Source organism: Solea senegalensis, linkage group LG16 (assembly GCF_019176455.1).
Source record: "Solea senegalensis isolate Sse05_10M linkage group LG16, IFAPA_SoseM_1, whole genome shotgun sequence".
NCBI classification, from domain to species: Eukaryota; Metazoa; Chordata; class Actinopteri; order Pleuronectiformes; family Soleidae; genus Solea; species Solea senegalensis.
This window is the reverse complement of record NC_058036.1, coordinates 6,805,730-6,829,356: the sequence shown is the minus strand read 5'-3', so window position 1 is coordinate 6,829,356 and position 23,627 is coordinate 6,805,730. Positions and strand designations below refer to the sequence as shown.

The following is a 23,627-nucleotide window of genomic DNA, read 5'->3' as shown; positions in this document are numbered from 1 at the left end:
GAGAGTGTCGAAACTTCCACTTGTACACGCCGCCACACGTGACTCCACTTCCACCGTCCTGATGCAGAGCATCGCTTACCGGCCTCGGGTGTCCCTATCTTGTCAGCTTCCGTCAGACCTGCTCTAATCTGGATGCCGTGGGGGCCCACAGAGAGAGGGAGAGAGAGAGAGAGACATGACTGCACTGCACAAAAACGCAAGAGAAACCTTAATCTAGTATTGATTGGCGGCATCTCATTTCTTTCCGAAAATGCGAGAAAGGAAATCTTCCCGCGGCGACAGATGATAAGACTTTCTCTTCCAACTGTAACGTCCATTTCTAGCCCAAGGTGAGGGAATGAAGGAAGCTTTGGCAGATTTTAGGGGTACAATCTACAGATCTTGAGGCTAGGACATTTTTTCAGCTGCCTGGGTCCTCGCAGTTGGTACTGTACGATAACCACGTGGAATCTAAATCCTCCACGAAAGCCTTTTTTTCTGGATTTCCAACAGAAAGCTCCTCTTAAACGGGGTGAACTGTCACACCCTTTTGTCTGTACAGTGGACTGTGACGTCTCGTCCCTTCTAATGTGCTGTGGGACGTCCAGAGTCCCCGAGCACTCGCGTCTCCGGGAAGGATGTGACAGTGAGAAATAACACTGTACACAAAAGAGAATTTCACCCGGCACGGACTTTGCAGGACGGAGCGTGGACGTGTTACAGCTCCCTGTGCGTGGCCTTGATTACCAAACACGCTGATAATCTATTAATAATAATAGAACTTGTGGCCTTTTGAACTCTGGAATGATCAGACAATAATGAGGCTGCTTCCAAGGGGCCGTCGACCTGATAACACTTATCGGGCTCCAGTTCTATCATCGTCTATTTGTCACATCAGCCCTTTTATGTGGGAGCGCTCGCGCACGCACACGCCCTTCACGACAGCATAACAAATTCCCCTCTAAAAATACACTCACAAGGGCAATGCTGCAAAAAAAAACAAAAAAAAACAAAAAAAAAACAATGTGTGTCAAGTGTGAGAGTCAAGTCAAGTCTGGAACAACTAACATCTGGAGCAGTGTTCTTATTCCCACTGACGAGGGCGAACACGTCACACACTGGAATGAATTCATTAATAATAACAAATGTGGACCCAGTTCTGTGGAATAATCTAACAGGAATAATGTCTGGGGGGGGGGTTGCTTACCTTTTGGAAGGTGTAGGTGCCCCGGAGGACATGAGAATTGTGTCGTTCATGTTGTTGGCCACTGGTTTCGGCTGACTAAAAGACAAGATTAGAGGTCTTTAATGCTACGCCGTAGAGGCCTGCGGTGCTTGTCACCGGGGGAGTGGAAGGGAGGACATTTATTCATAAATCAGGGCTTCACTTTAATCTAACAGTAATAAAGAGGGTTAAAGAGGGAGGCAGGTGACAATCATGACAAACTCCAGAGAGGCAACAAGTTAACTCAGGATTGTTCTGGCAGCGTAGACGTCTGCAGGCTATTAGCTTTAAAACAAATTAACATAAGCAGCAGCAGCAGCAGACAGGAAATCTAATTAAAGTGGAAGTCTGTGAAAAACGAGGGAAAAAGGTGACATTGTGGGAGGCAATTTGTGAGAGTAAACAAAGCAAACGGGGGCCATCTGGCGGGCGGGATCGGTGGCCCCCGACGAGCTCGTCCGAGAGCCCCGCACCACGGAGTCTCATTAATGGATCGGAGATATCTCAGGTGCTCGTCTGCTTCACACTTCACCCGTCTGTGTGCACGCAGCTCCTCGGTCTGCACAGTATCATGGCTCAACGCTCTCATTATCACATAAAAGGCACACAATCATGTTCTGTTTGTCCAAAGAAACTATTTATATCCACATTGTGCGGAAAACACTCATCAGCACGAAGAACTGAGAGCCGCACGGTCATTATTTTTGGCTTAAAACGAAAATCAAGCAAGAGAAATGTTTGGACTACTTCTAAAATTGTAATTTTTGCAGCGTTTAAAGTACATACTCCCTACATTAAAGAGGACACTCGAGGGGGTATGTCCTTTTTGAAAGACATACTGCACTTACTGGTTTGCTCTAGCCTCACAGATTTAAAAGACAACAACACACGGATAGCCTCACAGGGTCAAAGGTCCTAGTTTTAGGTTTCTATGGCAAGTTACACAAACAAAATCCTGAGATAATACCAAAGAAATAGCAGCCGTCACAACTCAAACGAGAACTTCACAAGCAGAGGATTGAAATCCCACCACTAAATCCCATGTCAGCTAATCTCAACACTGGAGTTAATAGTTCCTCACTCTGAAAGGTGAACTCCAGGCGAGCAGAAGACGAGGCGTGAGGCGCCGCCGCACTTACCTCTGAGAGGAGAGCGAGCACCTGCCTGACTGGCCAAATACATCCAACGGCTGCTGTTGCCAGATGCCTAACCTGCCCTCAACTGAGCAGGCGAGCATCTCAGTGTACTACACTCTCGCTGCTGCTGCTGCTGCTGCTGTCTCCAAGGAAACTCGGCGGTCACGTGACTTTATGATGGCGTAGATTCTCTCTAGCTCTCTCTCTGCCTCACACGCTGCCTCTCGCTCTCTCTCTCTCTCTCTTTGAAGCTCGCTGCTCTGACTCTCTGTTTTTTAACCTCTCTCAACAAACAAACACTGATAAATGAAGAGAAATGCCATTTACTCAAAACACCTCACTTTCAGCTTCTAAAAAAAAAAGGGAGAGAATGTGCAACACATTAAACTCTTTCTGTAACATTTACATTCCATTTCTTTCTTTCTTTTTAACTTTACCTTCAATGAGTCACATAAGTCAAAGCTCCTCACAGCTACCCTTCTATAAATAATCATCAGTCCTTGCCGAGTGCACAGTAGGGTGCAATAAAAAAAGAAGAGAATTAAATTAAATCCCTTTGAGTCGCTCTATTTCATTCCCGTCTAATATTTTGATTATTTCCTGTGAAGTTGTCCATGTCAGTATATATCTGCAGCCATATGTGGTTACTGAGAACACACACACACACACACACACACAGAGTCAGCCGCTGCTCAGAGGTCAAATGAGAGTGAACTGACAAAACAGTTAGGAAGTAAGAGATCAAAGTCTGCAATGCGCTAAGCCGTGTTCTACACCCGTGTGCGGCGAATGACAACGTATCTGGCACACGTCTGGCGGTCCTCCGTCCGCCGTATGTCTGAGGGACGCATGACATCTTCAGTCCCCCTCAGACGGCTAAAATTAAATATGCAAACATCCTGCTGGCAAGCAGAGCTTGACTTTACCCGGCGAGGCTACAGGTTACCTTTGCCAAAACAACAAAATAATGAATCACGCTCGCAGAAAAGCGAATTACACGCCTGCGCTCCCCCAATTTTAATGACCCTGACGGAATTTGCATTGACCTCAAGAGTAGAAAAAGGCGTAAAACAGAGGAGGGGAGTTTAAAATATTGAGGGATTATATATATATATATATATATATATAAAAAGTGGTTGCTATGGCACTGAGAATGTGATGCCAAGTCATTTTTAAACAATTTCTTTGCTTTTTGGCAGCAGAAGTCTGAGAGTAAGACTCAAAGAATCTCGCTGACAGTTTGAGTGGAGAGGGTGGGGAAAAAAAGAGAGAGAGACGGAATCCACTGCTTTCACTTCTCTTGTTAGTCTTCAGATGTCAGTTAATATTTGAAAAGTGCGGTGTCGGAGGAGCTGCACTTTGTCTGGAGACGACGCAAGAGGTCGGACAGCTGGGAAACTCATGTCCGCTCAATTTGGAGTTTTGATCAAACCTGACGCTCTACCCCGATTCTGCCATCACCACTCACTCACAGGCACAGTCCACCCCTCACACAAACCTGCTTTTATATCTAAGTGAGGACACAGCATGCATTCCTTACTCCCTTAACCTAACCATAACCATCACAACTAAGTGCCAAACCCTAACCCGAGGTCTTCACCCTGAAAAAGCCTGTCCCCACAAGGTCAAAACATCCTCACAAATATAGAAATACAAGCACACACACACACACAAACACACCTGAGAGACCCAGCTGACAAATGAAACATGAAATAACACAGAAAATGGGATTCTTTAAGAACTGTTACGTCCCGGCAATTCATTGAGTTAATGTTAAAATAAAACTGGTGGTTTGGCAGTCTTCCCATGACTAATTATCTGATGGATCCAGTTTGAAGATCTCTGTAGCCAGCAGGGAAATCAACAAGGGAATGGTCGGGCAGATAATTACTGTATTCACCCATAATTTCTCTTAAAATCGACTGTTTACCAACGGAAATTACGCCGCTTGTTTTTCTACCTTAAGGCTCCAGGAGCTATAAGGTTTAAGGTTTGAAGAAACTGTTCAGCTTCTTTTTGGGAAGTTAGATGCCAGCAAGATCAATGCCAGTCTCATACATGAATTAAATATGAAGCTACAGCCAGTAGCCAATTAGCATGGCTCAAGTGTAAAGACTGGAAAAAGGAGGAATCAGTTGACCCGGCTTTGTCTGATACCGACATACAAGTTTAAACACAGTGTAGATTATGTTATGAGTTTGTTATACATTTAATTTTTGCTAATTTTTGCTTGTTCAATATTTATGCTAAATCAATTTCCTAGCTTTGATATTGCTCTTTAAATCCTATCTATGTTTATTGTGACGCTGGTTGGTGTTTTTTGTGCTAACATGCTTGAAGCATAAAGATAACCTGATAAAATGATGGTTTACCACTGCGACGACTACTACTATTGCTAAAAATGCTAATATTGTTAGTGGCTTTCGCCTAATTTTTGTTACTTAATGAGTATAACAGGATAATATTGAGCCTACAAGGTGCTTTTGACAAAGCTACTTCCTGCTGTTTCATCGTAATGCTAAACTAAGCTAACATATTATCAATCGTATCATTATTTAAATTAAAGTTTCACATATTATTAGTCATATTCCAGGCTACAAGAAATAATTTCCCCGGTGTCTATATTATTCTACATAATTATATGCATATCTACAATTTAAAGTTAAATATGGAACAGAGTTGTCACTGATGAGATATAGAGTACATACTTTAAAAAGCTAAAAACATGTTTATTGTCACTACATGGTTTATCAGAAGTTCTATTTAATCACCACTCACAAATAAAAACTACAGTATAAGTGCTAATTTTAGTTTTTTACAGTTTCCATTGTTCATGTTAAACATGTTTCCTAGCTTTTCTAGCTATTACTACTGTTTCTAATAATAATAATAATAATAATAATAACAACGAACTACAGTATATTGCAGATATAAATGTGTATAATATGGTGTATAATTGTTGAGCTTAGAAGGTGCTTTTCTTTGTTGACATGAACAAAGCTAGGCTAACAGTTTTCCCTCGTTTCAAATTGTTATGCTAGGCAAAGTTGACGGAGTATTCTAATCCTTTATAAGTCAGTGACACTTCAATCTGGTCTAGAATTTGAAGACACACAGGGTTAAATATGAAATAAAAAAAACAGAATATGTGTACAGTGGCTTATGAAAAGCGCTACGTCATCACCACGCACAAATAAATGCACCTGGAGGCACAAGCTGGCGTTTGTTTTCCGCCGTTAAAGATGGAGACTTTAACCCCTGCAGTCAGACAAGGACAGACGAGTCTCAGGGGTCAACAGTCACATCCATTCTCCTAAAAGTCAGTGAACACAATCGGGTGACACAACCTTGAAATGCCATTTGTGAGAACATGAAAATGCACTTTGTCCATTTGGGTTTCAAAAGGAAAACAGAAATAAAGCAATTCCTGTCATTTCTCTTCAAAAACACGCTTTGTATAGATATAAAAGAGGTATATCGTACAGTTTACTTTGATATTTGCTCAAGTATAGCAATTTTAATGCTTTTTATTTATTATGGCAACTTATAAAATTATAGTTTAAAGGAAAGATGTGTCTAGAACTGCTTATAAAACCCCTGGTTTAATCTCTTACAACCCAATATGGTACTGTAAAGCTTCTAATGTAAAATCTTAATTTGAAAAATAACGAATTACTCATTGAGTGAAAAATCACAATCGGACATGAAGAAAAGCAAAATATAAAGTTGCCAACAGTGAAAATACTCAACCAAAGTCCTGGAACTACTCTCTATTGAGGTTATGTACAATACCTTCATGTTTTTATATGGAACTTTACCCAAACAGTACATTGCAGTTCCCAGAGAGAAAACAAAAACAATAAAAGACCTTTGTGCCACAAAATCTAATAAAACCAAGAGCCTCAAATGGACAGAACACAATATTCTCTGAGCCTCCATCATCTGAAATAATCAACAGAGGGGAAAAAAGGGACAAAAAAATGACACAGATTACCACTTGCTCAGGGCACTGGAGAGACATAATCCAAAACAGTTTTAGCCACAAATTGTATTTTAATCAATATTAATCTACTTGTGTGATGTAATTTCATGGTAGACAGACTATACCACGCACAGGCTAATCCAATCAGCTCATCTCTGAGCTAGAAGAAGCAGTCGGGTCAACAGCTGATTTTCCACACACACTGTGATGAATTTCATCTTCATTTCAACGTCATCTCAAAGGCATCATTTTGGGCCCAGGCGCTGCACGGATGCGAGGCGCTTGCGGGCGGAGCGCCGCGCGTGACACGGCAGTACACGTCGCAGAAGTGAAACAGGGAAATCACAATGACGTATTTACACCGTGTCTGTTTTTCCTGGCATTTACTGAGCTACTGTCACCCCTCGCGGTGTAGCTCACCATCAGTTACTCACTGACACTCGCCAGCAGCACTACGCATACACACAGACAGCTCAGATGGATGGCTGTGACTGGAATATGAAACAGGATTCTGTTGTGAAATGTGCCATGAGAAAGCTATCATGAGAGATACTCGTCCTACTAATGCCGACAAACGACTGGAATCATCAGTCTTTTTTTTGGAATCTGAAACATCAGATTGTGTCTTTGTTGGAGGCCACAAAGTGTCTGCGTTTCAGTGCGACAACGATGAGAAAAATACAAAGTGACCTCAGCATTGTGAAGTGCCGCAGAAGCCTCTCTGTGGTGGAATTGATTATGGAAATTGTCCTATTTTTCAGCTGAAATGTAAATGAATGTGCAGGGTTTAAGACAGCGGCAGAATATAATGCATTTCCTATAATGACTTCGAGGAGCTTCAAAGCCCCTGGAGTGTGAGATTTATACCGTCGTCCCCGTTTCATTGCCAACAGACTGATGAGGACGACGGCGCTTTTTAACGGCCGCAGCGTCTGAACCTGTGCAGTATATCAGCTTTTTTTTCCACGTTGGCAAATAATCAGGGGCTTGGCGTCGTGGCGAGATGGCACTCGATCACTCATGTCCGGGACAGCGAAATGGAAAAGGTGGAGGCAGTTACATGACAAGCACAGACCGTAGATCATGAGCACAGTGGGCCGTGCTGTGCTGTTAATCAACAAATGGGCTGAGTAGCCCATATTAATGACACACACAGAGGTAACAAACACCTCGGGCACTTACACGGTGTGAGTGAGCTCCTGTGGTCGCTCCGCCTGCTCGGGGAAAACAGGATGGGGTGGCTCTCCGATGGGGACGCAGCCGAGAGATTTGCTGATTGCGTGGCTCAGCTTCTTGGCCGGAGACTTCTGCGAGGAGGGCGGGAGCAAAACAAAAAGAGCCTTCACCTTGTCTGTGTGTGGTGCGGCAGCTTCAGCATTCATTTACATAACTGGGTCAAGAGTCTGTTTACTGTGGGTCAGACGTGTGCGCACAGGTCGCGCAGGCTGTGACTGTCTGAGCTTGTGTTTGCACAATTTCCATCTAAATTGTGTTTACATACGTCTAATATTTTCATTTTTTTTTTCATTCTGGAACACCAAATTGTAATAGCCATGCAAAGAATTTATGACATTTATATTTATAATTATAACAAGCCTTCAAAAGAGGCTTGTTTGTGCAGATAATTCTATGCTACTCTGTTCTATTCTTTGTATTTAAGCTTTATGTTATGTTCAATCATAAAAGCACTATATAAACATTATATTGTTCGTTCATTTCATCATATTTGAAACACGTACAAAAGTAATATTCAAAACGATATGTAAAATGCATAAAATAATAATAATAATAATAAAAATATTCAAAGCAAGTAATAACTTACTTCCAAATAAAATCTTTTTTGTTTGTTTTCAAAGAAAATAACATTTTTTAAAAGCGAAATACACTTCAAGTGCAACCGCTTCCCCGTTGAATAACACAAGAATCAATCAGACTTCATTTCACTTTAGGTAACATAGGATTATACACCCTAAAAGACGGCTCATCAGTGTAATACTCTACAATCTATACAAAAAATAACAAATGTGCCGTTGGGGGAACAGCTTTATAAAATCTAATCTAATCTCTAGGACTGAAATAAAAACACTCTTCAGATAAACAAACAAATTGTGCTGATTGACGGCGGTAGCTACGTAATCTTCCCTGCGTACGTTTGACTCACGTCGTCCCATGTACAAATAGTGACCTTGGCAACAGACAGGAAAATGACTCCTGAATGAGCCGTTACATTGTCTGTCATGAGACGGAACGGTGGCCATTCATTCTGACAAATACACAGAGGGAAGGTGAATTTCGGAAAGCCGCCAAATGCTAAAACCAAACATTGCCGACAGGTCAATAAGCTGGAAGCAAAATGACACAATGGAAAGGATTCCACCTCGCTTCATCGGCTGTTTTCGGAGATGAACTCAGGTATTTCATTCTTCTCTGTCGAGCGCTTTCCAAGCACCTGTTTCCATTCATAACATAATGACTGAGCTTTGAGGGGAAACTGGCAACAGTGTGAATTCAATCAATCCAAATAAGTAAAAGCGTGTAAAATCCCTCTTTGCTGTGAGAGCACAGGAACCGTTTACTCGCGTTGCTGGAAAATCATTCCACGCTCACAGAGTGATATTGACTTTTGAGTTGTTTGTAATTGGGAACAACGCGGTGTGAAAAATTGAGAGCGATCGGGGAGTTGTCTTACCCAAGACGAGTGCTCCTTCATCTGGTGCTGGTTGCTATGGGGACCATTGGCATGGCCACGCCAGAAGCAGCTCTGACAAAGCTGGTAGCCATGGCACTGTTGGCACCGATACCGGAAACCCATCATGCTCTCACTCCGGCAATAAGAACATTCCACCGGATGGAAGACTGAGCAGTGACAAAGAGGATTTTTAGTCTGAGACACTCACAGCTTTCCTGACAAGAACATGCAGTCAGTTGAACACCAAGGAGATTTACTTAAAATATGCAATTAAGTCAGATATTGACTTTGTTTTTCAAGTTTTTAGCTTCTATTGTACTGCTTTTTTATCCTTAAATTCAAGGACTGAATGTGCTGTAAGAGCGGCTTCGCCCACGGCGCCCACATTTATTGATTTGCAGCACGCTCTGCATCTGGACAAGCAGGTTGTCCTTGGGATCTCGGTCAAAGTCAGTCTTTGTCATTTTTTTCTTTGGTGAGCCAGAGATCTTGGAATTCGCATTTCCCAGGCATCCCGTTGTCATTTCCTCTCTCATTGCGTGACGTTACTCGCTCTTAAAAGTGTCGGCCTAGTCTACGTACATCAAGCGATGCGGGGTATGAACCGGTAGGGAGACATTTACATAAATATCAACTTCCGTGCATAGTGTGATAGGATTTTCAAGGAGCCATGGAAACCCCGCGTACGTGTGGGCTTCTTACTCTTTATGCAAATAAAAACATTCACTAATCCACAAAAAAAAGTAAGATTTGAAAGTCTACAACAGAACTTTTTAAAAGTTATTCCCCACCAGATTCATCGTCTTAGAATGGGAAGAACTAAACTAAACGTCGCAGCTGTGTCTGGCGGCAGCAGTTATCACCGTCGGACGATTATTCCATTAATCAATCATTTATCAATTACGTTAAGTTTATTGTCGATGAATCAGTTTGATTGTTTGTTTTTTTTCAATAATGAAAAGAAGTTAAATGTGACTATTTTCTGGTTTCTTTGCTCCACATCAGAAACCAATCATTCAAACTGAATCATTTCTGGTTTGCGGACAAAACAAGACATTCGAGAACATCATTATTTCCAGGTTAGGAAAACACTGATCAACATTTTCTGACATTTTACCGGCCAAACGATTCATTGAATATGAATGAATCGATTAACAGCCCAAAGTGTGACCACAGCACCGTTTCTCGATGAATCGATAATTAATTGATTACTAAATTAATCGACAACTAGTTTGATCATCGAATAATCAGTTTGAAGCTTTTTTTCATGATTAAAACATGATTGTTTAAGCTTCTTAAATGTGAATATTTTCTGCATTTCTTTGCCCTGGACAAGAAAGAAATCATTAAAAGTGAATCATTTTGGTTTGTGGACAAAACGAGACATTTGAGAACATCATCCTTTCCAGGTTTGACGAAAGATTAATACAGAAAATAATCTACAAATCAATTGATTATGAAAATAATCGTGAGTTGCAGCTCTACATGTGTCCTTAACTTAAGTTGTTCCTTCTTTCAGGACAGTTTGGTCAAACAATTTTCAACAGCTGGTAAAACAGCTGGTCCACAGCAGCTATTTTCAGGTATTTATCATTTCTCGTGTTTCTAAGAATTTTTGCATTGTAATCCATTCTTTAACCTCACAGCACATTATATAAGTGTCCCAATTAAACAAGCGACTCAGCTGCTGCATGATATTTTGATGCATTCCGCGACACATGACGCAATAATCCCTCCTTTGTGGGACAGAAATTAATTTTAGAACCCGCGCGAATTGTCAAGGGTTTAAATTCAGAAATCAATAAGTTCCAATAAATATGGATGTTCAAATCCTCAACGCATACAGCATCTGATCCACATCGTACCGTTTTCAACATTAGCGAGTCGGTGCATGAGAGGCAGCCACACGAGACACTGAGGAGGGGGATCGGCCATCAACACGTCCAGAAACGTGTTCAGCATGATCTTCTTCTGAAAGACAAACCCAAGCACACGTGTCTCCGGTGTGAAAAGTGTAAATTATACACACCGTAATATAAAAAATGATAACAATTATGACGATAAATAGGAGGATCGGGGGGGGGTGGTTGAAAATGTCCCACCTGCTGAGGGAAGCACGTGCGCACCGAATGCTCCGTGTAGCCGAACGAAGGGCCCTCGAACACGGCTGTGGGCAGTTTGAGAACCTCCCGCAGAAACTGATCAAACTTGGCAAACACCATGAGTCCACTCGAGTCAGAGATCTGTGAGAAAATATCTGAGAGAGACAGCAAATATCACAGTATTACTCTCCAACAACACACACAGTCTGCTCATCCACAGTGCACATATATACTATATAAATATATATATATATATATATATATACATATGTATATATAAACACATATACACTTATAAAGTTATTTAAAAAAACGTGTTATTTTACTTTTTATTATGTAGTATGTAAGTACTGTACTTGTACTGTACTGTACTAAATAAAAATTCACACACCGGACAGGAGAAGTGGCACTAATTATGGTGAGAAAGTTAAAGCATTTGTGACCTTTGACCCATGCTGACTGATACGTTATGTGTTCACATATTTTATTTTGTCAGCACTTTCATTTGTAAAGGTTTGCCTTGAATTAAAAAACAACTCATGTGAGATTTGTGCCCCTTTGTCCTTTTCGTGTTAAAAAAACGTGTTAAAAAAAGTAACTAAGTCACTTTTACTCCATAGTAAACTTTAACTTGAGTACATTTTTAAACCAGTTCTTTTACTTTAGTACATTTTTTATCAAAATAGTGGCACTTTCACTTGAGTAGAATATTTTAGCACTCTTTCCACCTCTGCCTATCAGAGGTCATACAGTGAATAAGTTCTGTTCCTGTGTTCCAACAGTGCCCCCCTGTGTTCCATTTGAGCAACTGCAGGGAGACTTCTGCACCTTTTGCATGGAATATGCTGCAGAAAGACTGGAAACTAAGTTCATTTCATTGAGCGCTTTCAAATCCAAACTGAGAGTTATGGAGGCTGACTCCACGACATGCACTTGCTTTTCATAATGTGCTTATAAATTTAATCTGTTTTCTGCTTGTGTGTTATCTGTGTAAAACTGTGGAGTGTTTCATATTTTCATCTCAGCCATCTACCTTGAAAAAGAGGTTTCTTAATAGCAATGGAATAAAGGTGAAATGAAAAATAAAAATAAATAGAAAACTCAGACAAACAACAGAATATAAAAGCTAAAAGGAAGTAGTTTAAAAAAAAGAGACAAAATAAAGTAAAGCCACACCAACAAGATCCTTAATCCGCACCCCCTCAAAAAGGAATATAAAACAAGTTTCTTTCATGACGGTCCATAAAACGCATTTGAAGGTGTGTAAAGAAAGCAGTTTCTACGTGGTAGACCTAGTGCTTTAGTTGCTGATGTGATACGACAAGAGGCTAGAAATACACATAGGTAGTCTATCTAACAAGGCCTTGATTGTTAAATGCAACATATGCATCTTTCCTCCTCTGTTTAACCCTTTAACACCAAGCGTGTTGCAGACAACATTACCATAATTACGCAACGGTTTGTGTTATGAGAAAGGCGGTGTCTGACATCTGAGGTTGTTACGGTGATTTCACTCGCACTGTTGCAGGAAGCTGAAGAATCAGCATCAGGAACGAGTTGGGAAAACGTCTGTACATAGTTCCCATTTTTTGGCCTGCTTTTGCACATTAAGATAACTGTTTTGATAGTCAATGAATCGGTTCAAAGCTTTTTTCATGATTAAAACAAGATTTTCGATTGTTTAAGCTTCTTAAATGTGAGTATTTTCTTCATTTCTTTGCTCTGGATAACAAAGAAATCATAATGAAATCATTTTGATTGGTGGACAAAACAAGACATTTGAGAACATCATCATTTCCAGGTTTGACGAACACTGCGGTTTTCTGATATTTTAATGGACCAAACGGATTGGATTAATTGAGAAAATAATCGACCGATTAATCGATTATGAAAATAATCGTTACTTGCAGCTCTTGTTAGTACACTTTTCTTTTCTTTTTTGAACATAACATAACTGCCAGATATTGAAAGTTATTCTGAAGAAATGGGCAAAAGCAATTACTTATAGAACATTTTATGTCAACCTATTATGGATAAAATAAGAAAAAAGTCCAGACGGACACTCACAACGTAGTTTGTCCACAATTTTGCCTCCACACATTGTTGCCAGCATTGCTTTCATCGAGAAAACTGTCAACTTGCCATGGCTTTCACTGCAAGGAAAAAGAAAGAAATTGCAAGTGCATTAAAATCAAAATCAGTGAAGAAAGAAAAGGCAACATAATATTAGTCTAAAATCCATACTTTTGCTTCTATAGCCTCACTTTGTCTGCTTGCATGTACAGATAGTTCATTCATTCATACAGGAAAATTACAGTTGTCACAGCAGTTCATTCACATCGAACCACACACGACATAAAACGACAACTAAATAAATTCTGCTTATGCTAGAAATAATACATACTAAAAAATATGCTTCTGGCTGTTAACTATTACTGTAACTATATAATTATTAATGAAAAATGTTATAAATTGCCACTTGGGTCACAGTGGCTACTGCAAAGTACATATATTATTGGATGGAGCTAGTGCTAGTTAGCTAACTAGCATCTTCCTACTATCTATCTATCTATCTATCTATCTATCTATCTATCTATCTATCTATCTATCTAATTCCCCAATAGGTTGTATAGGGTACATGAAAATTAATCTATCACGTCATGTATACATGTCTATGTCATATCTAGAATGATGCTAGTTAGCTAACTAGCTATCTAGCTAGCTACCTACCTTCCTTAAAAACAATTACTTCTTCAGCCCGAAACAGTCAATTCTGTGTAATTCTGTGAAGAACCTTCGTCCAATTTGAAACTAATCATGTCATTTAACCATTTAATGAGTTAAATCAAAGGATAATTTGCACCATACTAAACAGCAAAGAGTACAAGTTTTATAAAGATATGGGATGGCAGCCTGGTTTTGGTTCTCTCTCAATCCAGACTAAATCAAAGATTGAAAAACAGGTTTTATGAGCACCAAAGGTTATTTAAAAAAAAGGAAACAAGGAACTGAAATCACTAAAATCAATCTATGAGAAAGGCTGCACTTCCTCACATTCAGAATATGTACTTTTACCTTCAGGGAGAGAGTATAGATCTATCAAAGATAAATCAAAACGACATTTCTTAATAAAAATGCCCTGTGACTGATTTTAGGTTATTCCTAGGTTTTTATATCTTTAATATCAGCTATTTATATCTTATTTATTCATGATCTCTGGTTTTATGTTTCAGAAATTCTGAATGTCTTTTTTCATTGAATTTTAAATACTACTGCACTGTGACAATTAAATAAAGATCCCCAGCTCAACATGGTATATAAAGGTCATTTATTAATCCACCTATGAACTACTTAACCCTTAGAACACAAAGCATTTCGGCTGCTTTTTTTTCATTACTATGTTTAAAAGTACAGTATATACTGAGGCTATAAGAATGTGCATTATAGAGTGTCTTATATCCTTTATTTTTTTATTTTTAACCAACTATACAAACACACCTGAGCAAAAAGTACTTCAAATGTTTAACCCTTTAGTTGCACATTAAACCCGGCATGTGGTTAATACTGTAATTAACTCTGGAAAGAAATGTGCAAAGCACTTACTCACAGGACATTTTTCTGGCCATTTTATGGTTAAAATAAGCAACAACAAAAAAGTCCAGGCTTAGGTGTTAAAGGGATGAATTTGAATTTGTGAAATTTGGAAAGGCGTCACATTTCAAAGTTCGCTCGGCTCGTTTTTATGAACAAAAATGACAGAAAAAAACAGTCTAATTTTGTGACCTCTGCACAATTATTGCTACCTTATATCACTTCTAAAAAATTTGATATAAAACAAATCATAACTTTGACTCAACAACACTAAGCGTACGCCTTTTTCACTTGCTGAGAGAGCGCGAGAGAGAGCGCTCCGGCTTCCGAGCAACAGAGTAAGTACATGAAAGCTCTTCTGTCTAATTCAGTTTGGACCTCAGGGACAGACAGCGAAACCACTTCCTGTGATCGTACACAGTCATTTCCACTGAGTTTCCCACAGATACGGCTGCATGAATAATCAGAGTGGCCTGCCTGACTGATAAAAGTAAACCAATTGAACGGGCTCATGAATGGACCGGGGGCGAGCGGCCAATCAATTTTTAAGCACGCACGAGGTAGAATAATGAAGGGGGAGCTTTACGGTTAACGATAAACCCCCGCGCTCCAGGATGTAAAGTGTTCTGAGACATTAAGAGGAGGAGGAGACATACGGTAAAACATCACTGGGACACTTCAGCTGATGGAACCTCTTTTAACACAGTGCACTGTTGTTTACATGGTGTGATGGAGAAACCAAAATGATCCAGTTTGAATGATTTCTTAGTTGTATGAAACAACTATACAGCCATTTTACAGCGAGTGCACTGCTTGTAGTTTGATGTGCATTGTTTTATTAGTAATTTTTCAACACAATTTGTGTTTTGCAGGGGCTGGGACTAATTGTCATCAATTTTGATTTAACCCTTTCAATTCAATTCAATATTATTTGTATAGCGCCAAATCATATCATAACATACATAAGTGTACATCAAGGAGAGCAGAGGAACCCAACAGTTCACACAATGAGCAAGCACTAGGCATCAGTGGAGAGAAAGAAAAAACTCCCTTTCGAGGAAACATCCTGTGTGTGAGTGAAGTCATACTGTAAAGGTACATTTGTGCAATGAAATGACACTTTTAAAATCATAATAATCAAATCCTCAATTTGATTTACAGCAACTTTCAATAGCAGCAAAGAAAAATCTCTAATACTGTACTGTCTATACCTGCATTTAGTGTAAAGGCGCAGTAGGCGAGAGTAGCAATCATACATTAAGCCACTGTATTTACAGTAGCAGTGTGTGAGCTTTCTATATGACCCTGACACTCAAATATATGCCTCTTTATGACTCAATACACACTTTAACCAAAGCGTTTGGAGAAAATATGTAATAAAAACATCCGGATTTGATTTTTTTGCATTACTTCTGTCTTCTAAATCTTTGGATAAGGACTGAACCATTCATCGGTTTCATGTCGCATTATTCGCAATTTGAAACCATGCAAATAGCTCGTCACGAAAGCTGCCATTCAGAGAAAAACAATGGTTAATTCCTACAAAGGTCCAGTGTGTAAGAATTTCGATGACATCTAATGTTGAGAGACTGCAGATAACGGAGGTGATTCAACACGAAATGCAAGTTCCGGCAAGTTTGTCCAGTTGGACAGCCATAGACGAGCTAGCGTCCTCCATAAGGCCTTGCCTAAAGTTTATTCTAAAGCTACATTCATGCAAACATATGTATAGTAAATTCAATTTCAGCCTTCCTAATTGTTTCACACTGGAAACAACAATCAAAGAGAACAATGCCGAATTGTAGATCAGTTAAAAAGACTCTTTTGTGTTTGCGCTCCCTCACTTGTTCTTTGTGCCATGTTTTTTCTATTTGCGATTCTGACCATGGGAGCTGGGGAAAACTTGGGGAACGAGTTCTGAGTCTGTGGCTACTTCCGGTCCATTGAGTTGTCGCTCCAAAACTCAGTCGCCAATCAACAGGCAGCTTCTTAAGGCCCATCCATGGTCAGAATCGCAAAAAAGAACTCGGCGCAAAGAAGAAATCCGGGAGCACAGAGACGTGAGAAATTCATGCTGATTCTGACCTGTCGTACGTGGCCACCATGAAGTTGAGCAGCAGCCCGATGGACTGTTCCACGTTGATCTGGTGTGTGGTGGGCAGGCGCTTGTTGAGCTGGTAGTAGATGGAAGACAGGATCGTCTCCAGCCGCGACACGTTGATCTCAGCGCTGTGGTCCAGTGTGTTGAGCCCGTTGTCGCGAAAGGCTTCGATCATATTCCAGACGTCCACCAGATGAACTGTGAGCGACGGAGGGTAAACAGACAGAGTGTGATCGATCAATCAATCCAGTTTGCAATCCAATGCTTCGATTTGGTTGCACCGTACAAGTCGTATAAGAAAATAGAGGAAGGAGAAAATGTGTCTCACGGTTGCATCTCTTCTGCACAAAGCGGAGTTTGCAGGCGGTTCTGTAAGTCGACAGTCTGATCACGTCAAAGTTCTGAGCTCCTAAAAAAAAACAACCACAAACTGTTTTTTTTTTTCCACAACAATGGAATAAAATATTCTTTTTAATGTGTACATGGATTATCTCTCTCTCGAAGAGACTAAGATTTTGGAGGATACTTTAATCATTCATGGTGGCTTAGTGGTAGGGCGAATTTTGGGTTCAATTCCTGGCTAGGCTACTCTATATATGAGCTTGAGCCTAACTTGACACCTAGCCCCATGTTGCAGTGTGTGAATGGGTATGAACGATGTGTGAATGGGTGAAAACTGTCGTGTAAACCAGCTCATCAAGAGCTCATCAATATAAATATAGATCAGTACCAACTTGTCTTCTTCTGATTTTATTTGGTAGTAGTAGCAAGTAAAGTATTTGTACTTCGTTACATAACAACACTGATTATGATGAAACAAACTGTTTCATTCCCGAGGTAAAAACTGTGTAATTATATGCAGTATTTTTAACCAAAAATGAATGTACAAACTAAGTATTAAATCCATATTAAGGTGTTTCCTCCTTTGAGTGATGGATTGAGTCAGTCTGACAACAAATGTAATTCTAAAAAGAATGGAATTATGACAGTTTAAGAATTAAGTATTTGGGTCACATTTATTTTTTTTAGGAGTGATTTATCTGATGATGATTATGATGATGACTGGCTTTGTTTTAACACGGACACAAACAATCAAAATAAAAAACGGATAGGAATTTTAAAAAGCCACTTTTTGTTAACCATAATAACCTTTTTATAATTTTTCTTTCAACACTGATCTTGAAATAATAAGCGTAACAATGTGGAAACACAGTCACGTCTCAGTGAGGACACATTTAAAACACCGTCTCTGCTGCGTTTGTGCGGGACGAAGTCTGAAGTGATCTTCCCTGTGCCGGCGACCTCGAGACAGTCAGAGAATTACACGCGGCGATCGCGACGATGAACAGTGAAAAGAGAGATTTGCACTCACTCATCTCCATGAAGAGCTGTCTCTTCTCCACCATGGCCTTGCCTCGTTTACTGCCTTCCTCGATCATTCTGGAGCACATCACGCATCACACAGCACAGAGAGAGGAGATGCAACACACAGCACACAGAATAAATAAATATGTAAACCTAACATGATGGTCTTCATGTGTGTGTTATTTCTGAACTTCCCAGATTAGGATCCAGTGTGTTCTTTTCCTCACCTTGAACATAAAGGGCTATATTAGTCATCAAACTAGTATCGTCATATAGATCTGGCTTTGTTTGGTGAGCTAACGCATGATTAAGAGGTTTTAATGACAATTCTACCTTTTTTTATTAGACTAAATGTCATAAAAATGTGAAAACAAAGGTGCATAAACACAGGGTAAATACCAATGACATACAACAATCAATACACAGCCAACAGTAACAGCAAAGAAATCCTAGCTAACTAGCATCTTTCTACTATCCATCTAGCTAGCTAGCTAGCTAACTCTATCTATCTATCTATCTATCTATCTATCTATCTGTAGCTAGCTAACTAGCGTCCTTCTATCCACCTAGCTAGCTAGCTAACTCTATCTATCTGTCTATCTATCTATCTACCTATCTATCTATCTATCTATCTATCTATCTATCTATCTATCTATCTATCTATCTATCTATCTACCTTAAAACAATTACTTCTTCAGGCCTAAATAGAGTAAATTCTATCTATCTATCTGTAGCTAGCTAACTAGCATCTTTCTATCCATCTAGGTAGGTAGCTATAGCTAACTTTATCTACCTACTGACCTACCTTAAAACAAAATACTTCTTCAGTCCTAAATAAAATACATGCTGTGTATTTTTGTGAAGAACCTTCATCTAATTTGAGAAATATAACCGTTTAATAGGTTAAAGCATTGTAAGATATGGCAGGGGTCTGTAACCTGTGGCTCTAGAGTCGCATGTGGCTCTTCAGGACTTCTGCAGTGGCTCCCCGTAGCGTATTTATTCTATTTTCATGAACACGTCTTTTTTTAGAGATATTTCTTCCACTAAAATATGTGTCAAACGCAATATTAAAAATGAGTCCTGTCCATCTTTGGATCCACATAATTATGGCAGCAGGTTTTCTCAAACATGAACTACATAAAATCCCCCAAACTTTATTTAATTTATTGCAAAGTGGGTCACATTTGATTTTATTAACTCTCAAATAGACCCACATAGTACTGTGTTTTATTTCAAAGTAGGCCGACGTGTTTTTAAAATAATTTTTTTTAAATGTATTTCTTTTTAGCCTGTAAGTAATAACTCCAGCATTGGATGTGTGATTTAATTCAACTTTAAAACAAAAGCAAAAAAAAAAGTACTTACCTGCCGCTGAATGTCAAACGTCAAAAAGCCTTAAACGTCGACCCTGAGGAGAAGAAGATGAAGAGTTATTAGAGAGGGCGTTTTTTTTTTACATTTCTATATGAAACATAAGTGACGATAATACACAACATCTTGAAGGACTTCATTATTAAGTCCCAGTTTAAGTGTTTGTCTCTTTCTCTCTGCTGCTGTGGTGGAGAGATATTGGTGAGCTGTAGCTGGTGATGAACACTCCAGTGCTCGTCCACTGTGCAAATGATAATTCTCCATGACATCCCCCCCCCCATCAGCAGTGACTGCATCCTGTGGGCTAATGACACCGACTGAGCTGCGAAAGGAACCACTTAATGATAATGGACACAAAAGTGCACATTACGACCCGGCCGGTGACGGATGAGTGTGAGCCTCGGACTCACAGGACGGGGCGACGACGCTCCAAAATATGTCTGGGTCACGTTCAGATGCTCTTCTACCTCCAGAAGGTCAGAAGACGTGAAGGGATTCTGGGTCATTTTTCTTATTTGTATCACGTTTTGTCACAAACTGACTGTTGGGGAAAAAAACACTTTACACTTTATCCAACTGCAAACCTTTATAGGGCTTTAAATCTGTACTGGGAATCCTGGTAATTCTGATACTTGACTCTATTGCTGCTTTTCCACTACATGGGCCCGACACGACTCGACTCGACTCGACACGGCTTTTTTGCTTTTCTCGCTTGGAATGTCACCAGAGCACCAGAGCTAATGGAAAAGCAAAATAACCGTGCCATGCCGTGCCGTGGTGAGTTGAGTTGCGCTAGTAGAAAAGCGGCATAACACAGCTAAATAACCACTTTTCCTTTTCCAACATCGATACCGATTTCACAACCTTGAGCATCTACCGAAATCAGTCCAATAAAGTCCATCTTTCTCATCTCTTCATAAATAAAAAGCTTCAAAAACACAACGCTCCAACTGCATAACAAATAATAAACAAGCCAAATGTACACAGACTGTGAACATCTATGTGAAATGTATCCAATTTGGGGATTTTTTTGGACCAGTATCCTCCATTTCAGGATGAAATGTTCTCAAATAATGGTCATATTTATTATATAATGTTGCATTGGGTCCTGAAATTGGCAGTGAAATAACAAAACATTAATCTGTGAATGTGTAGGTGGAAGAATATGTCGGAGGAGCACTAATGGACGGACAGCGGGAAAACATTTGCTCAAGTGGGAGAAGCAACAGACACATGTCAGCAAAAAAGAAGAAATAACACAGCGGCTCATTGTAAATATTCAGCCTGTGAAGTAACTGCAGAAATTCATGAGTAGGCAACTCGGCACTTGGTTTGGCAGAGACGCTGTGAGCTGTGAGGGCCTGACAGTGAAATGACACATGCATATTAATTCCTGTATCAAATATAATAAGATTTGACCACGGATAAAAAAAAAAAGTGAATTATTCATAGACGCAAAAGCACACATGCAGATGCTCAGCACACAAATCATGAATTCATGTTTTGTTCTGACTTACACGGAAATAAATGATCCTGAGCTTCTAATTAAACATAATAATCATCATAATAAAGGTGCATTTCCTCTTTTTTTTTTCTCTCTCTCTCTCTCTCTCCCTATAACCGCACCTTCAGCTTCGAGGTAATGACAACATCCTTTGAGTCAACATAAGGACTGGGCTGCTGCAGTATCTGCCTTCCGCTGACATCATTCACTTCTCCGTTTGTTCAAGTCTGGATTCTCACTCTGAGCAAATGCTGCAACACTTCCAAAAAAAAAAAAAAAAGCAGCCATGTTGATGATTTAACTGCCTTTTTTTATTACCTCATGCCTGCAGAGGGAATAAGGCTGTCTCGACATAAACATGAATATTTATTTTTCTCCCTTCAAACCTGAACGTGCTCATTCCACACTGGCGTCGAACAAGCGGCATCGTAATAATAGAGAAATTAATTGGCCTTTTACCGGAGGACAATCACTCAGGTTTGCGTTTATAGCATCATCATCATCATCATCATCATCAGAGGACCAGCAGCATCAGCATCAGATGAGGAGGAGAGGTGGTCCAGAGTGGAATCACGCAGGATGTGTTCCTTTCTTACGCCGTGATTCACAGCCGCACTCTCACCTTTTGATGAATCCACGCGCGTGTCCGCCGCCGCCGCCGCCGACGTTACAGCTGTCCGAGCGATGAGAAACGGCTCACACCATCCATCATCTTCATCATCGTCGTCATCATCATCACCACCAGCAGCATCATCATCATCACCATTCAGCCTCCGCTCGCGTCTCATTCGGCATCAGTCTCGGGAACTCGATGCGGTTGTAGCCGCACATAGAGACGCTGAGCTCGGCATCACCACCACCACCACTAGCACCAGCAGCAGCAGCAGCAGCAACAGCAGGGACCCAGCGGCGGAGGAGCAGCAGCAGCAGCGACAGCAGCAGCAGCCGGATCGCAGATGCCATGCGCGGCCTCCTACTACACTTTATTACGCATGTGCGCACGCACGCTGATTTAAAGGCGCGCGCGTCTACTACAGCTGCCGTTACCCTGAGTTATAGATAGATCTACTCGGCATAGTAGAGAGAAGACAGGGGCGTATTCTTTAAAGATAGGGCCCTACAAACACTGTCCTATCAAGTCTGCCTGTTCATTCATCTAAGACTGCAAGTATGAGTACATAATGTGCAGTTTGAAAATAATAAAAGTAATATAATATGTACCAAATGCTGACATGGTAAAGCAAATTCATGTTCTACAAAGGTTGCATGAAGGTTGTGACAAAGTAAAGTTAGGGGATTGTTAAGGTTGTATGAAGGTTGTGACAAAGTAATGTTAAGGGAACGTTAAAAGACAACGTTCTATAAAGGTTGTACTAAGATTAAGACAAAGTAACGCTAGGGGAATGTTAAAAGAGAACGTTCTATAAAGGTTGTGACAAAGTAGCTTTAGGGAACGTTAAAAGAGAATGTTCCATAAAGGTTGTATGAAGGTTGTAACAAAGTAGCGTTAGGTGAACAAGGTTGTGACAAAGTAACGTTAGTAATGTTATGGAAATGTTCTGGGAACCAATAGAGAACGTTGTATAAAGGTTGTAAGAAGGTTGTGACAAAGTAACGTTTGTCATGTTGTTGAGGTTTGCCCAATGAAGCACAAGATCCATCTTTCCAAAATGGCTGCTATACTGACCAGCAGGTTTTATGGGCACGAGTATAGTAATTTAATACAGTTGTCTAGTTATTTTGTGTTTAATGGTAAAAAAAATAAATATTTTTTTGTTTATTTTTAAGCACAAGCTTTTAATTGATAGTTTGAGGTCATTTTGGTGACAAAAAAAAACAGTTTCACTCTGTTGGTGAAGTGGTTAGCATTCTTGCCTTTGTAGACTAGCTCGATTTTAGTTGGACTAGCGCGTTCACCTGACATTAAGAAAACCGAATAACTGTCTTCATCTGACTAAAATCGGACTTTTAACGCACTGACTGTAATCACTGTGAATTTGTAAGTAAACAGTGAATTCAGCAGACGCATTTAAGCTAACACATTGGGCAGAGGATCACCTGAAAGTACAGTCGCCGGGCGAGTTGTTGTTGTCGTCGTTTTCCTATAAAAACAAACAAAAAAAACATGTCACAGACACATCAGTACATGTCATAACATTTATAACGTGTGCCATCAATATCAATGAGTGCAGATTAGACAACACAGATTAAACTGAATTTAAAGGTGCACTGCAACCTTTTTTTATTTTAGCGTATAATTTTTTTTGAAATTGAAAGAGACAAGAGTTAAACAAAAAGACATCATAGCTGAATTAAAAAAAGTGATGCACAGTATCAATTTCACACCAATATCGTTGCCGTGAAGCCGATTTGTCAGCAGAGGGCAGTGTTCATTTACTCACAAGCGTCAACTTAATGTTTGTAAGTAAATTTGTGAGGCAGATTTTAAAGTTTGGTTCCAGCCCTAACCCAAATGGTCACTGATCTATTACAAGTTCCTAGGGCTCGATGACAATTCTTCAGCGTCTTAAATGTGAATATTTTCTGGCTTCTTTGCTCCATATAAACAACAAAATCAT

At 39.9% G+C, this 23,627-nt stretch overlaps 1 protein-coding gene across 7 annotated transcripts in view; it reads right to left on the bottom strand.

Annotated features, from left to right (window-relative positions):
- dtnbb (dystrobrevin, beta b) overlaps positions 1–21,949 on the bottom strand; it is a 36,855-nt gene extending 14,906 nt beyond the window's left edge. For 4 of the 7 annotated variants that reach the window (XM_044047602.1, XM_044047605.1, XM_044047604.1 and 1 more), the window contains exons 1-11: positions 21,671–21,949; positions 19,539–19,581; positions 18,178–18,245; positions 17,134–17,214; positions 16,790–17,003; positions 13,181–13,266; positions 11,114–11,268; positions 10,877–10,982; positions 9,012–9,178; positions 7,505–7,629; positions 1,187–1,261 (exon numbers count right to left, since the gene is read on the bottom strand). In XM_044047602.1, the coding sequence (XP_043903537.1) occupies positions 1,187–1,261; positions 7,505–7,629; positions 9,012–9,178; positions 10,877–10,982; positions 11,114–11,268; positions 13,181–13,266; positions 16,790–17,003; positions 17,134–17,214; positions 18,178–18,244 (1,076 nt within the window). In that variant the 5' untranslated portion in view covers position 18,245; positions 19,539–19,581; positions 21,671–21,949. The remainder of the gene's footprint in view (positions 1–1,186; positions 1,262–7,504; positions 7,630–9,011; positions 9,179–10,876; positions 10,983–11,113; positions 11,269–13,180; positions 13,267–16,789; positions 17,004–17,133; positions 17,215–18,177; positions 18,246–19,538; positions 19,582–21,670) is intronic. The other 3 variants (XM_044047607.1, XM_044047608.1, XM_044047603.1) reach the window with 2 other exon arrangements.
- Between the last annotated feature and the right edge of the window lie 1,678 nt (positions 21,950–23,627).